At 37.2% G+C, this 13,271-nt stretch overlaps 2 protein-coding genes across 5 annotated transcripts in view; one reads left to right on the forward strand and one right to left on the reverse strand.

Moving 5' to 3' along the window:
• PSTK (phosphoseryl-tRNA kinase) overlaps positions 1-2,559 on the forward strand; it is a 2,926-nt gene extending 367 nt beyond the window's left edge. The window contains exons 2-6 of the mRNA XM_026118133.2: positions 137-428; positions 838-1,036; positions 1,494-1,569; positions 2,052-2,145; positions 2,360-2,559. Of these exons, the coding sequence (XP_025973918.2) occupies positions 137-428; positions 838-1,036; positions 1,494-1,569; positions 2,052-2,145; positions 2,360-2,559 (861 nt within the window). The remainder of the gene's footprint in view (positions 1-136; positions 429-837; positions 1,037-1,493; positions 1,570-2,051; positions 2,146-2,359) is intronic.
• IKZF5 (IKAROS family zinc finger 5) overlaps positions 2,142-13,271 on the reverse strand; it is a 16,169-nt gene continuing 5,039 nt past the window's right edge. For 2 of the 4 annotated variants that reach the window (XM_064514347.1, XM_064514348.1), the window contains exon 6: positions 4,198-9,655. In XM_064514347.1, the coding sequence (XP_064370417.1) occupies positions 8,712-9,655 (944 nt within the window). In that variant the 3' untranslated portion in view covers positions 4,198-8,711. Of the gene's footprint in view, positions 2,259-2,937; positions 3,046-3,088; positions 3,266-3,953; positions 4,159-4,197; positions 9,656-13,271 lie in introns of those variants that run through there. The other 2 variants (XM_064514349.1, XM_064514350.1) reach the window with 2 other exon arrangements.

A 13,271-nucleotide genomic window follows, 5' to 3' on the forward strand; every position in this document is an offset into this window, starting at 1 on the left:
GCCAGTCGCGGGCGCTGCGAGCTCAGGAGCTGGGGGTGGGGGCAGGGGCCGTTAGCGGCGCTGAGGGGCGGGCCAGCGGCGCGGGCCGGTCCCGCCTAAGGGACTCTCTAACCTGTTTTGTTGTGTTATTTCCTAGCTCTCTCGCTGGAAATTGTACCGGCATGAGTTGTTGCAGTACCTGGAGCACTTCTTGCAGGCTCTTATTAACAGAGAGCGTTTGTCAGCCCCCACAAGCAGAACTGAGTCAACGTGGGAGCGTTTCGTTGCCTGCTGCAAAGGGCAGGGATTGCTCTCTTCACAGGGACCTGATGCCGCAGCTTGCCATTACTTGACAAATGTAGCCGCTTCTAGACCGCTGTATTTTATTTTGGATGACAACTTTTATTATCAAAGCATGAGATATGAAGTGTACCAGCTAGCTCGCAAATGTAATTACTCTTTATTCTCTTACATATGATTGATGTAATATTTGGATGCTCTAGTTGTTTTCAGCTTTATACCAAAATAACTGGCAAACAGTGCACTTTAATTGCCTTTTTTAAGTACTCTTGCAGAACATTTGGTAGTTCTTAATTGCTAAATTTCTAAAATACACTAAGCAGAGATGTCTGTTACTGTATTATTAGAAATTGTTAGTTCATATAATGCTTTTGTCATGTCTGTCATTCTCAGAAATTATAACTTGAGCAGCCTGCAACGTAAAATTGTTCATATTCTTTTAGGCTCAGAACTAGCATAGAAATTGCTAGTTCATATAAAACCTTTGTCATGCATGTTGCTCTCAGAAATTATTGCTTGAGCAGCTTTGAAGGTAAAACTGTCTGTTTATATTTTTAGATTCATTGAGCTTCTGCCAGTTATTCTTAGAGTGTCCACTTGAATGGTGCTTGCAAAGAAATCGTCTAAGAAGTCATCCTTTACCAGATCAGACAATATATCTAATGGCAAGAAAAATAGAAATGCCAGATCTTGAGAATAATGCTTGGGAAAAGAACAGCCTCATCCTGAAAAGCTTTGAATGTACTTTGGAGGATAAGTATGTTACTGTATTGAGTATCGAGTTTTTAAATAAGATCTCTTTTCATAAAAAGGCAGGTAGAACCTTTTCACTATACCTACGCAACGTGTAGAAAATATTCTGTTTGGGGATTTTTGGAAGGCATACGTACAATATATATTTTTCAGTTGTTTGGAAAACTCAGTCATCATCCTTTGCAGAGTTTATACTGTTATTAGCTGTATTTCTAAACACTTGTTAAAAAATTCATGTAAATTATCTGAAGCCTTAAGACTAGAAAACAACAGCTGTGGGTTTGGTCATAATTATTTCTTCATTTATCTTGCAGTATAAATATTATCTCACTGATTACCTCACAGATTTAACTGAAAGTTTACATGTTTTTTTTCTGTGATGAGATATCTTTACAAAATACAAGAAAAATTAACCAAATAGTTTCACTATAGATACATTTTACTCTTTCTTGTTTTCTTAGTTTGCAGATCGTTCATTTGCTGGCCAATGCTTTGGAAAATCCAGTGAAGCAAAATGAGGAAAATACAGAGCAAAAGGTAGAACTATTAGTTTTTAAGGTTACAGTTCTTTCAGATGATAGTGAGTGAATGAATAATTTATTCCTGAATTGTGTTATCACCGCGATGACAAAAGCTGAGAAATGCCTACCCCAGTTCTTGTTTGCAAAAGCATGTACATAAGAGTTAACCATATTTGAAATGGGTACTACTTTTACCTTATTCAGTTAAACCACTGAACTACCTCTAAGCATACTGTTGTATATTCTACAGTAGTAAAAATAATGCCTCTTGGAGCTGTCACTCCACACAGTGAGGAAAATAATGTCACATTTATCTGGCTCTGGGAGTCACCCAAATGTATGTTTCAGAATCCAAAAGAGCTGTTTTTTCCTGTGCCAGTCACTGAGTTGGTACTAGTATGTTGCCTGCTTTTGAAGTGTACTTCAAAGCTGATGACAAGCTAAATAAAATTAATGTGTTTGCATATATTCCTTCTTTCTGCTCATCCTTTTGGATAGGAAGTAGATCGAGCAATCTGCGCAGCTAGTACTGTCCATCAAGCTGATCAGACTTTCAGACGAATCATCTCTCAAACAATGAAGGATGCAAAAGGTAGGCATAGCATGTTCTAGTACTTGCAGCTCAGCTGGCCCCAGTTCCTTTGGGGTAAATCACTGAGGAATTTTCATCCTGCAGGTGTGATTGAGGCAATCTCCTTTAAAGTCCTGTCAAAGATAGGCTCAGATTCTGCAAATATCTAAATCTGTAAAACTGAGTATAAAACTGAGTATCTGAGTATAAAACTACAGCTTTAATTTTCTTTTAGATAAAAATGTATGCCCAAGTGAGATGAAGAGCCTGGCAGAAGAACTCAACAAACTCAAAGCAGAATTTTTAGAAGATTTGAGACAAGGAAGTCATCTGAAAAATCAGATTTGCCAGCAAAATAGTGACCCTGTAACAAGTGTAACTTCTTCATTCCAGTATGAGGCAACCAATGTAGTCAATAAATATATTTTAAAATAATGACATGTAATGTGTTTTTTTCAGAGTGAAGAGTATTAAAAATGTAGCCTAGCTTTTAGCAGTACTGCTGAAAACATTTGAGAGATGAAGCTTCTCTCTCTGGAAGCTTGGGCCATCACATAACGTTAGTCCCTGTATTATGAAACAGAAGCCTGGTCTAGCATGATGTGTTTGATTTTGAAAATCAATCCAACAAAAAAAAATTAGATTTTTAGATTTAAATTTCACACAATCATAGAAAAATTAAGCATAGGCGGAACCTCTGGAATTTATCTAATCCAACCTCCTTCTTAAAGCAGGGCTAACTTCAAGCTAGATCAGGTTTCTCAGAGCCTCATCCATCTGAGTTTTGAAGAGCACCTTTGCTTTTTTCCTTACCTGTGTGAGTTATTTTCTGCACAAGAGCACAGCTTCACCTGTAGACCTTCTGATGATCCGGACAGATAGGAAATTTTCTGATGTTTAAGAGCTGCATGCCTGAACCCCCTGACAAGAGAAAATAATTTACTGCTTAGGTAAATGATCTGGACCGCTTCAAAAGGTGGGGAAGAAAAATTGTAAGCTTTCATTCCATGTTGTAAGGAGTATGCTCTGAGAACATCTACTTAGGGGACTTTAGTGAAGGACCGTTTCATTTCTGGATGGTGATCTGCTCTGCCATGTCAAAACTGGTGTAGTGCTGAATGCTTGTACAGCTCCTAAGTGCCTAGAAAGGTATAAAAACAAGGTAGGATGGAGTTTAGGATTTCAAGCATAAGGTAGCATTTATGCAATTCACTACAGCATCTAAGGTTAGGACTTGGCACTTAAGTTCCACTCAAGTCCTGATTTAGTTTCCTAACTCCCTTTTTTGGATCAGAGTCTTGGCCTCTCTCTGCTTGTTTCCCTGACAGCAGCTTTAGAAAGAAGAGTAAGAGATCTGAGATGCATTTCAACTTAGGCTCCTGAGAGCTGTGTGCATATATGTGTGTGTATGTGCATAAGATTAACTCGGATGTCCAAAAGAACTTAAAAGTTTGGTGTTGCCTTGAAAGTTGTGATGAATAATACACACAGAAGTTCCATATGCAGTGATGACAGCCTTACTGTGATAAAAACTGATTTCAGACATGCAAACGCTGTTGATAATACAAAAATAGTATGAGAAGGCATTGGGAAGATGAGCAAATATGAAAGATGGTATGAAAGGAGGGAGAGTGTGAAAAGAGTGTCCTAGTTCAGCTCTAGAATTAAATATTTACAACGTAAGAAGCAGACAAAAATAAATATACTGTTCCCCCTTCTCTGATGTGGTAATTCAGCTAAATGATCATAGATACTGCTGAAGTCCACAGCTCCTTGACTCCAGTTCACCACTTGTATTTGCTACTTGTCCTAGAAGTACCTTGACTTACCTGATGTGGTAAATCTTGGAGGGAAAGAGGAACTGGTTGTTACATGCTTGTTCTCCAAATGCCCAAGTCTCTAAAGACCAGATGTATCAGTTCCAGTTCTGTAGCCCATATACAATCATGAGTGCAAGGGATTCAGTTGAAATAATTCACTGCAGACTGTGAAAGTCAGTACACAGCTTTCAAACAGCAGCTCACCAGGATCCAGCTGTTGGAGCATATGCAATTTTAAGAATTAACATTAAACTTAACTAGAAAGTGTTATTTTATTCGTATCTTACAAAAGCAAAGCTTCACAACATGAACTACACTAGATATAGTCAAGTTATTTCAGAACTTGTCTTCTGAAAACATTCACTACACAATAAAATTTATTTTACAACTCTAACAGTTTCCATTTTTGCATACAAAATATGCTCTTTACATTGAAATACATATTATTAACAAAGCAGGTACTTAGAAGCACATACACAAAGATTGCTTAATGAAAAATGCTTCAGCAGGGAACAGATTTTCCTGCAGCAGAACATCCATTTGCTGTAGATTCTAAAAGAAGCTTAAAATTAATGGAAAACTTGCCAGTGAAGACTTCTAAATTACATTCCCTTCGTCAAAAGAAAAAACAAAACAAGCAAAACCTCAAAACATTCTGGAACAAAACAAATAGCAACAGATCGTTGTGCTACAAAACACTGCTGAAACATGTCTTCTAGCACTGAATTTTATGTTAACATGCCAATCAACATTTTATGTCAAAATCATCTTTATCTAAACATTGTATCTGTGAAAAGCCAGCTATTATTTCCTGTTAAGCTGCTCCACAGCTGGTTTAAGTATTAACAGAGATAACTAATCTACCAACAACTTCAGTCTAGTATTTGCATGTTTGGTGGAATATTCAGTCTCAAAATACTAAGTCTGCATTAAGAGTACTATAAATAGTGCATGTTAAAAATATGCCCAAAAATCTATAAAATAATATATTACAATAGAAAAAAAAACTCCACAAAGTTAATGTTTTCCAACTACGGAACTTAACAGAATCAAGCTGTGAAAAAATTTCAGCTCATCCCCAAACTTCCCTGTTAATACAAGTTAAAAAGCTAATCAGCACCTTATAATATATTATAAGGATTTGTTTTTTGTTTTTAAGTTAGTGCAGTGTAGCACATGGAGAACTCAATATGGAAAGTCCTACTAACCTAAGGCTCGATTCTACAATTCCTTACAAGTATCCCTCATTTATTCTAAATGAATAAGGTTTACTTGTCCAAGAATTATCAGGATCATACTCCAAAACAATTTTGCAGAATTAATTCTGCTCTTTAAATCATAGTAAATGGTATATACAAAGTCATGAAAAACTATTATGCAAATGCGCCTTCCAAACATACTCAGTAGTCAGAAGGAAATAGGTATAGTCAAGATACTGTTTGGCACAACTGAATACAGTATTATGTTGAAAAGCTAGGAATCCTAGTCCAGAAGCTGACTCTCTGTGAAAGACTAGGAAATCAGCGGGGATCCAACCCACAGCTCTGGTTGCAAAAGGCATGATGCCAAAGCCTGTTGCCTCCTAAGAATTCCCCCTGCAGATGGGAGCTTGCACAAGGAAAGATGGGAAACCAGTTCTAAAGCGTTCAAAAGTTTTTAGATGTCCAAGTGAATTATCTTTTCCTTGGGTACTTTGAAGAGAAAAAGTGATATTAAATCAGTAGTTTTAAAATATTTCTAAATAATTTGCAAGGTTTGGAGTTGGGCTTTTTTTTTTGTTTGTTTTATACTGACTTTATTATTAAGAACATGATACAGTTCATCCTCAGTATGGGATCTTCTGTTGAATGAGGGCCCCTTTTAAAAAAGATAATGCAGGTGTTCTCTTACTACCATCTACTTCTACCAGTGACCTAACTATTCTTTTATCTAAAATTTCTTCCAGAGGCATTACTGTTCACAAAACCATTTTACTAAATTGCCAAAGAATAGCCTACATACAAAAAAAAGTCTAGAATGTTTACAGGCACTGCCAATGAAAGCCCTAATAGATCAGAAAATTTGTGAAAATGGATCAGAAACTGTGTGAAGAATGGAAGGCTCAAATGTCAAACGTTTGTGCCCAGAGTTCATAATCTCCCTACTGATATCAAGAGGCAGAAAGACTGGAACCACAAAACAAAGATACCTTAGCTGTTGTAATCTATCATTCGGTATTGGAAGGTACACCTTGTAGCACCAGCATCTGAAATAAGCACATCTACTGGTTTCTTTATTGTTGCTACAGCCTACGAATAAAAGTTTGCATCAGCTATCAAAAGGCAAGGAAAATTACCTCAATAAATTACTAAATGAAATGGTCCTTATTTTTTAATAGTTTTAATACTATATTTTAGCCAAATTGAGGTTTTAAAATGTAAAAAAGATAGGTCAAAAGAGACCTATTATTTCTGTATGATTCCTTGACTAGAAGTGTCATGTAACAAAATTGGTACAAGAGCAGTAACTTCCAAACAATTGGATTCCAGTTCAGTCAACGTTACTGTAGTCCTTAAAGTAAAAATGGACATTCAAGTGTATGACTCCAGGTCCTCTGCACATCAGTTTATGCATACAGAGTTGGTGTTTTGGCTATAAAATAAATTTTTAAAAGTATAAAGCAACTAAAGGTATTTGGGGATTATGAAGAGTGTCATTATGAATCTACTGTATTGATGAATAAAAGTGGAAATCACATCTTGGTTACACAAATCCACTAAAATGGATTTTGAACCAGGCCTGCCTAAAACCAAAAACTTCTTTTAAGAATTGATAGCGTGTTATCATTAATTTTGCACTAAATTGGCATATTTATTATTTGATCTCATAGCCACTGGACGATGTGCTGACAATAATCCAGTTCCTTCAACTGGTTAATGGAAAATTCAACAGTAGATAACCTATGTGAAGAGAAACGTGTACTCAGTTCCCAAATTTCTAATTCACTGAAGTGAAAATTACTGCTAAAGCTAAGACTTTCAGAAGGGTGTTTTTTCCTGCATATTGATCTTAAGCTGAAGTCATTGCAAATTTTTCCACTGGCATCAGGAAGCTTTAGCTCCTGTGACAACATCAATCTAATCAACCCAAACATCTGCTATTCAGATTCCAGCCTCTGACTTCCAGAACAATAGTAAAATCTTGTTCCTGCCTTTAGCAAAACATTATATGCTGTCATATTTTGCTGATATTGAAAAGGGAATATAAGGGGAGGTTTCATTTGTCTTAATGCAAGTAAGAAACTAAGGTAAAAGTGCATGTCTAAATATGGGAAAAGTAACAGTTCTTCACTATTTTGAAACATTACAAATTCCTGTGTAGCATATCAAGAGCTTTTATTAATTTTGCTAAGATGTTTTATTTAGTTTTATATTAAAGTGCCTGTCCGTTAGCCTAGGTGCTTTTAAAGTAAGATGTACAGTATAAAAAAAATAAAATGAACATGTGCAATGGGCTTCATGTACATCTTTAGTTACTATTTGCCACCTACAATATTAATAACAATGACTTAAAACATAGTCACTCAATATCCCTTTGCCTGCCTACTACATATACAGTTCAAACCCACAAAAAAGCAGAAATCCTTCCCCTTTTTTCTGGCACGTCCAAAAGGGTAACAAATGTGGGGGAGACTGACAAGACAATCTGAATTCCAAGTTAGCTGAAGTTTACCATAAACTAGATTACTCAACTTCCAAACATATAGGCAACCTACAGTTTTAGCCTGACCCAAGACAAAACTGAACAAACTATTTTTAATTTGTAAACTTGTTTGTTTCTATTAGAACTTCTGTCAGCAAGATAGAAGTCTAATTGTGCAAATTTTTAATATGTGTACAAATCAGTTTAAGGCAGTTAAGCGTCTCATAGAATATGTATTAGTTCTACAAGCTCTTCATTATGACTAGTTCTTTGAAAATTGCCTCCTTTTAAAAAAAAGACATTTAAAGCTATTTGGTAAATAGTTTAAAATAAGGTGTCATGCTTAATTGTTCTTTTACATAATTAGTGACTGACAAGAAAGTATGTCTTTCCCATTCTTTTCGCTCTTTTTTCTTCCTACCAGAGATTCAGTCACAAAATGTTATCTTGTAGTTTTCTGCTGATTTTTAAAAGTAACAGCTAAAGTAGTGTTTGAGGCCTAGCACGAAGAGTTTAGACTATACTAAGCAAAAACTTACTATTAACTTTCCAGATTAAAGTAAGTTTTAAATCAAACTGTATTTGTATGCGAAAGTTGCTTCTAACTTAGAAAGTCTGTTTTTCCAGTTTGGTAATAGCTAAGTTCTTAAGGATAAGTCTGTCTCCAAAGTAACCATACATTCATTGCATTAACCTTTCACATTTTATGGTTACAATATTTTATCTTGCCTGGTAAATAGTCTGGTAATTGCATCCTATGTTTCAGGACACATACTCTGCATCTACCTTTGCAGAATGTTTATTGGTATTTTAAGTGCAATCAACTTAAATTTAACAAACAAAACATGTAATTGCATTCTAATTCTTATAGCACTCTCAGTTTTTTTGAAAGACTATATATAAATGACCACCACATCTTACAAAAAATTTCCCTGGCAAGTTTTATGACAGCATAGAAATAAATTTGCCTCTTTTGTCCAATTGCTTAATGTGAAGATTCCTTATGGAAATGAGCAAGCTTTCCTTCAGCAAGTATGAAAAATATACTGTAATATGTTAAAAAACTAAATGAAAGCATGTTCTCAGTCAATGCTGATTATGTTGGCCTCTTGCAAAATGGCAAGCAAAGTCATACTTATTTTTACACTTACACCCACATATGTTGCACTGAAAAGGATTTTCAAACCCATGACATCCCATGTGAATAGTATAAAGGATATTGTCCGCAAAATACATGTCACAGTGCTGGCAGTGATGCAGAAGCTGAGGGTCCTGAACTGGAAGGGTTGGAGCTGGAGTACTTGGCTGACTGTTACTTATGCTGGGAGTACTGGTGTGGGCACTGCGATCACTGCTTGGACCTGCCACCGGGCTATAGTTCCTTTGATTGTGTGTAGGCCGAGGATCTGGGCTGGTTGGAGATGAACTTTGAGGAATACTTGTTGACACAGCTGAAACTACTGCAGGTGCAGCAGGCTGCTGTATCATGAAAGGCTTTTCATCTTGACAGGAAACAACATCAGGAGAGGCTGGATTTTGGTTTTCAGGTGGCAAGCTAGATAACTGTCCAGCTAACGTAGATAGCTGATTTAAAGGATTATCTACCATAAGGTCTTGCGGATCTCTTGGCAACCCACTGCTCTGGGTTGGTTTTGTCATACTCTCGTATGCTTCAGTCTGTATATTTGGGATTTCATGAGTGAAATCATTAAGGTAGTCTGGTTTCTGAACCACCATGGAAGGTGGACTCAAATTAATTAATGCTCTTCTGCTGTACCCCAAATTGCTGGTCTTCTTCTGCAAAACCCCCCACATTTTCTTGCTGCTTAGGGAAGACCTTGTACCCTTGATAGGAACCATTTTATGTTTACGCCTACGGTGATGAGATAAGTTGCTTCTGTCACTGCAGCGGAAGGAACACAATTCACATTTGTATGGTTTTTCACCAGTATGCGATCGCATGTGAGCTTCTAGATGACGTTCGTAAGCTGATGCAAATGGACATAAATGGCATCTGTGTGGCTTCTCACCTGGAAAATTAAGAAAGATTATACTATAGCATTTCATGGAGTGTTCAAAAAAGCTTTTCAAGGAACAGAGTTGTTAACTGGGAGCTGCTAATTGACCAGTTCAAATTCGGCTCCGGAAACACTGCTAGTTCTGAGTTTAGCTGGGTATCTGGTAGAAGAGTGGAGTAAGTTTAGACATCTCTGCTTTCTTAATGAATAGGAGTGAGCATCAGGAAAACTGTTACCAGAACTAGCAACAACAGATACCCTGACTAGTAACTGCAGCAACGATGCCAAGGTCCGAACGTAATGATGTTTGACTGGTGCTCTTAGTAGATCTAGAATCTACCTCAGGTTTAAAGCACATAGGCAGTTGACTACAAAAACGTCTGTACGACCACCATTGTAATCATTCTTAATGATACCTGTGTTTGAATGTTGAGAAAAGGTATTCTTTTGATATCTTCCAAACATTCCGATAACGTAATCATCCTGGCGCTACTATCTGAATAACACACGTACACGTGCATGCACCCAAGAACTGAATTTTCTAAAAGGATTCTGCGGCCAAAGAGCTATCAAAGAAAACAAAGGCCAACTAATCCCTGGACAACTGCATGCTCTCTCAGAGGTGGCAGCTGAGTTTTGTCCTTCCTAAAAGTTTGAGCTTCGCTCCTCTACTAAACAACATTTAGATTCATTCCCGCTAATGCTTTTTAAAGTCTTAAAAAAAACCTTTCAAACACAACTATAGGTCAGCACATTTGTAACACACTACTTTGGACTTTCAATCTTTGATCTTTTAGGATTTTTTAAGATCCGAGTCTAGAATGTTAGAAATATCAAAAGCATTTGATACATACTCAGGTGCTGAAATGTAACAGCCTCTTTGTACTTACAAGAACAGGCTCACATCTAGAATGACAGCTCAATTTCTAAATTGCTGCAATGCCAACAGTTCTCCTACAACTCAGCGTGACAAACCCAAAAAATAAAAGTGTGATCCTCTTCTTCGGCCTTAAAGTTCTTTTGAAGCATTTTATACTATTGTATAAACAGGATAATACATTTATTTCGTGGCTTTCAAAATCTGTTATCTAGAATGACTGTGAAAGTCAGAGGTCTGAATGCAGTGAGGGCCACTACTAACTGCAAGCAGCATACAAGCCCTGTAAGATAGCATATGACTGATACAGAAAGACAGGAAAACCTTATCACGCTGAGCATCCTATAGTTTGGAACCACAGCCTGGGATACTGAGTACTGATTTTTTTTCCTCTGGCTCTTCAAGAAGAAAGAAAACAATTTCTGTGCTACCTCTAGATACCTTATTCGCACCAACTGAAACCACAATTTTTCTATGCGCATATATGTGTGTGTATACACGTGTGTGTGTACATGTACACACATACGTAAAGATCTGGTATAAACAGCCATGTAAAGACTGAAAGAAACCCCCTGCATGTAGGAACAATGTCTACATGAGTGGCTTACTCCACTCAAAACTGGTTACACAGAGATGATCTCCATCCCATGTTGCAAGTCTTCAGTCCAGCACAGCTGGCGAATTACTAATTGTGCAGCTGTTATACTCAGCATTAATTTAATTCTGCAGTAAGTTACACTTAAGTTACACTTACTAACGCTTGTATGATCATGCCTGGGTCCTCATTACTTCAGCAGATGCAGTGCTGCACTTCCATGTTATCCAGAATGGATTATCTGTTTACTTATGTAACTTATAGTGTTCTGAGGCTAATAGTCAGCTATCATTTCCCTGTTTCAATGCTGATTCAGTCACTCTGAGCTTTCATAGTCCATGCAAGTTGTGCACCTGACTTTTGTCATGCCTCCCCACCATGTCTCTGAGTAGAACCACACTCAGGTCTTGAATCTCTTGAGTCTTGAAACCTTCCTTGTTCTGCAGTCCCTTGGCTCTGTACAAAGAAACAAAGTGGGTCTTTCCAAAAGAGCTATTAGGGCAATGGCTAAACTGTGTTACCAACAGGTCACCATGCAGTGCTGTATTAAGATTAAGGATATGAAATCTATTGTAAGAAAGCAAACAGGAAACAGTACAGAAAAGAGACTCTCAAACAGCCTGAGATTCCTGTCTATATTATAAAACTGAACAGATTGGTATAGTGAAATGAACTGTTGTCATTGTACAGTCATTGGTACTGCGGTAGGCATCAGACAACATCTGAACCAGTAATCTGGCTATAAAGCATTCATTGTACGAAGATGTGTTCAAATTACAGAAGCTCTTTGATACACAGAAGACTGACATCCCCTGTACCTCTCTCTCACTGCTAGTCAGCTTTCTGTAACTGAAGTAATTCAGACTGCATGATTTTGTAGCACACAGTGATGTATGCCTTCAATTCGGCTACCTTTTCCTAGCACCTTTGTGAAAGTTTCTTTGATCAAATGAGTCACGCATATATCCTCCAATATTAGGAATATCTGCAGAAGCACTGACACAATAGTCAGCCCACATGGAAAGCTCTGTTCTTCCACTTTTTCCCAAAAAATGAACTCAGAGCTACCTTTTTATTTTAAATAAAGGCATACAAAGCACCACTACTTTTGCATGCTGCTTGTCTCCTTCTCACCATCCCATAGTTCGACTGTGGTATAGTGCTAACAGTATTATATATTATTACCATGAGAAATTACTCAAAATGTTAGTCAAGGCACAAACTCAAAGGTTTTAAGCTTCACCCTAAAAAAAGGGTGAAGGCTTAAAAAGGCTTTCCCATTAACTTAAGTTGCATAGCCCATGAAGTGCTTGCAACTGAATAACTACCGTTGGGTCAAAGATTCTTGAGGACATTTCTTGGCCTCCCAACTTTTGGTTGGAATCTTTCTTGCTTTTATACACATTATGCTATAACCATGCTGAAATAATCACATTTTGCAGCACGTATTGCTCTGCTACCTCAAGCCACTCAGTGATCTCTACTAGCTGAAATAGTTGCAGGATAACAAAACATTTTGAAAGCATGAACAAATGGTTAACTTAAGTTCTGAGAGTATAATAAAGGTAGACAACTTCCTATAGTAAGAGAAGGAATGCTGACACCGTCCTAATACCCACATTCTGATATTTAAAGCAGAAAAGCTTGATTTTGCTTTCTAGTACAGCTAAAATTTATGATGTTCAATGTTAAGTAACAATGTGTTATTTCTGTTGTTCTATCTAAGGAACCTCATGCATGCAGAGACATGCACAAAAAAAGAAAAAGAAAAGATTCAGCAAGCATCACATAATACCTAATATACTCTAATAGCAATTTATGCTTCCTGTCACAGCGCTAGCCATCAATCAACTCATGTGGACAACTGGCTAGTAGTAACTGCGGGCTTGGGAATGGGAGTTTTTCGATGGCAATAACTATATGCTACTAAAGACATGGAATTTGGAAGTTGATGCATGACCTCTGCAGCTCTAAGTACCATTTGTCATTCTGAAGCACTGCATTTACTGCTTCAAATCTGCAGTACATTTTTCTTCCCCATTAGACGACCCTGTTTTCACAAGCCCAGAAGTGGCACTTAAGCTCTAAAGGAAAATCTCTCTCCAGTTGTCCACATACTGTATGAGACGAATAGGTAGATGAAGCTGTTGCTGCTT

Source organism: Dromaius novaehollandiae, chromosome 6 (assembly GCF_036370855.1).
Source record: "Dromaius novaehollandiae isolate bDroNov1 chromosome 6, bDroNov1.hap1, whole genome shotgun sequence".
Taxonomy (NCBI): Eukaryota; Metazoa; Chordata; class Aves; order Casuariiformes; family Dromaiidae; genus Dromaius; species Dromaius novaehollandiae.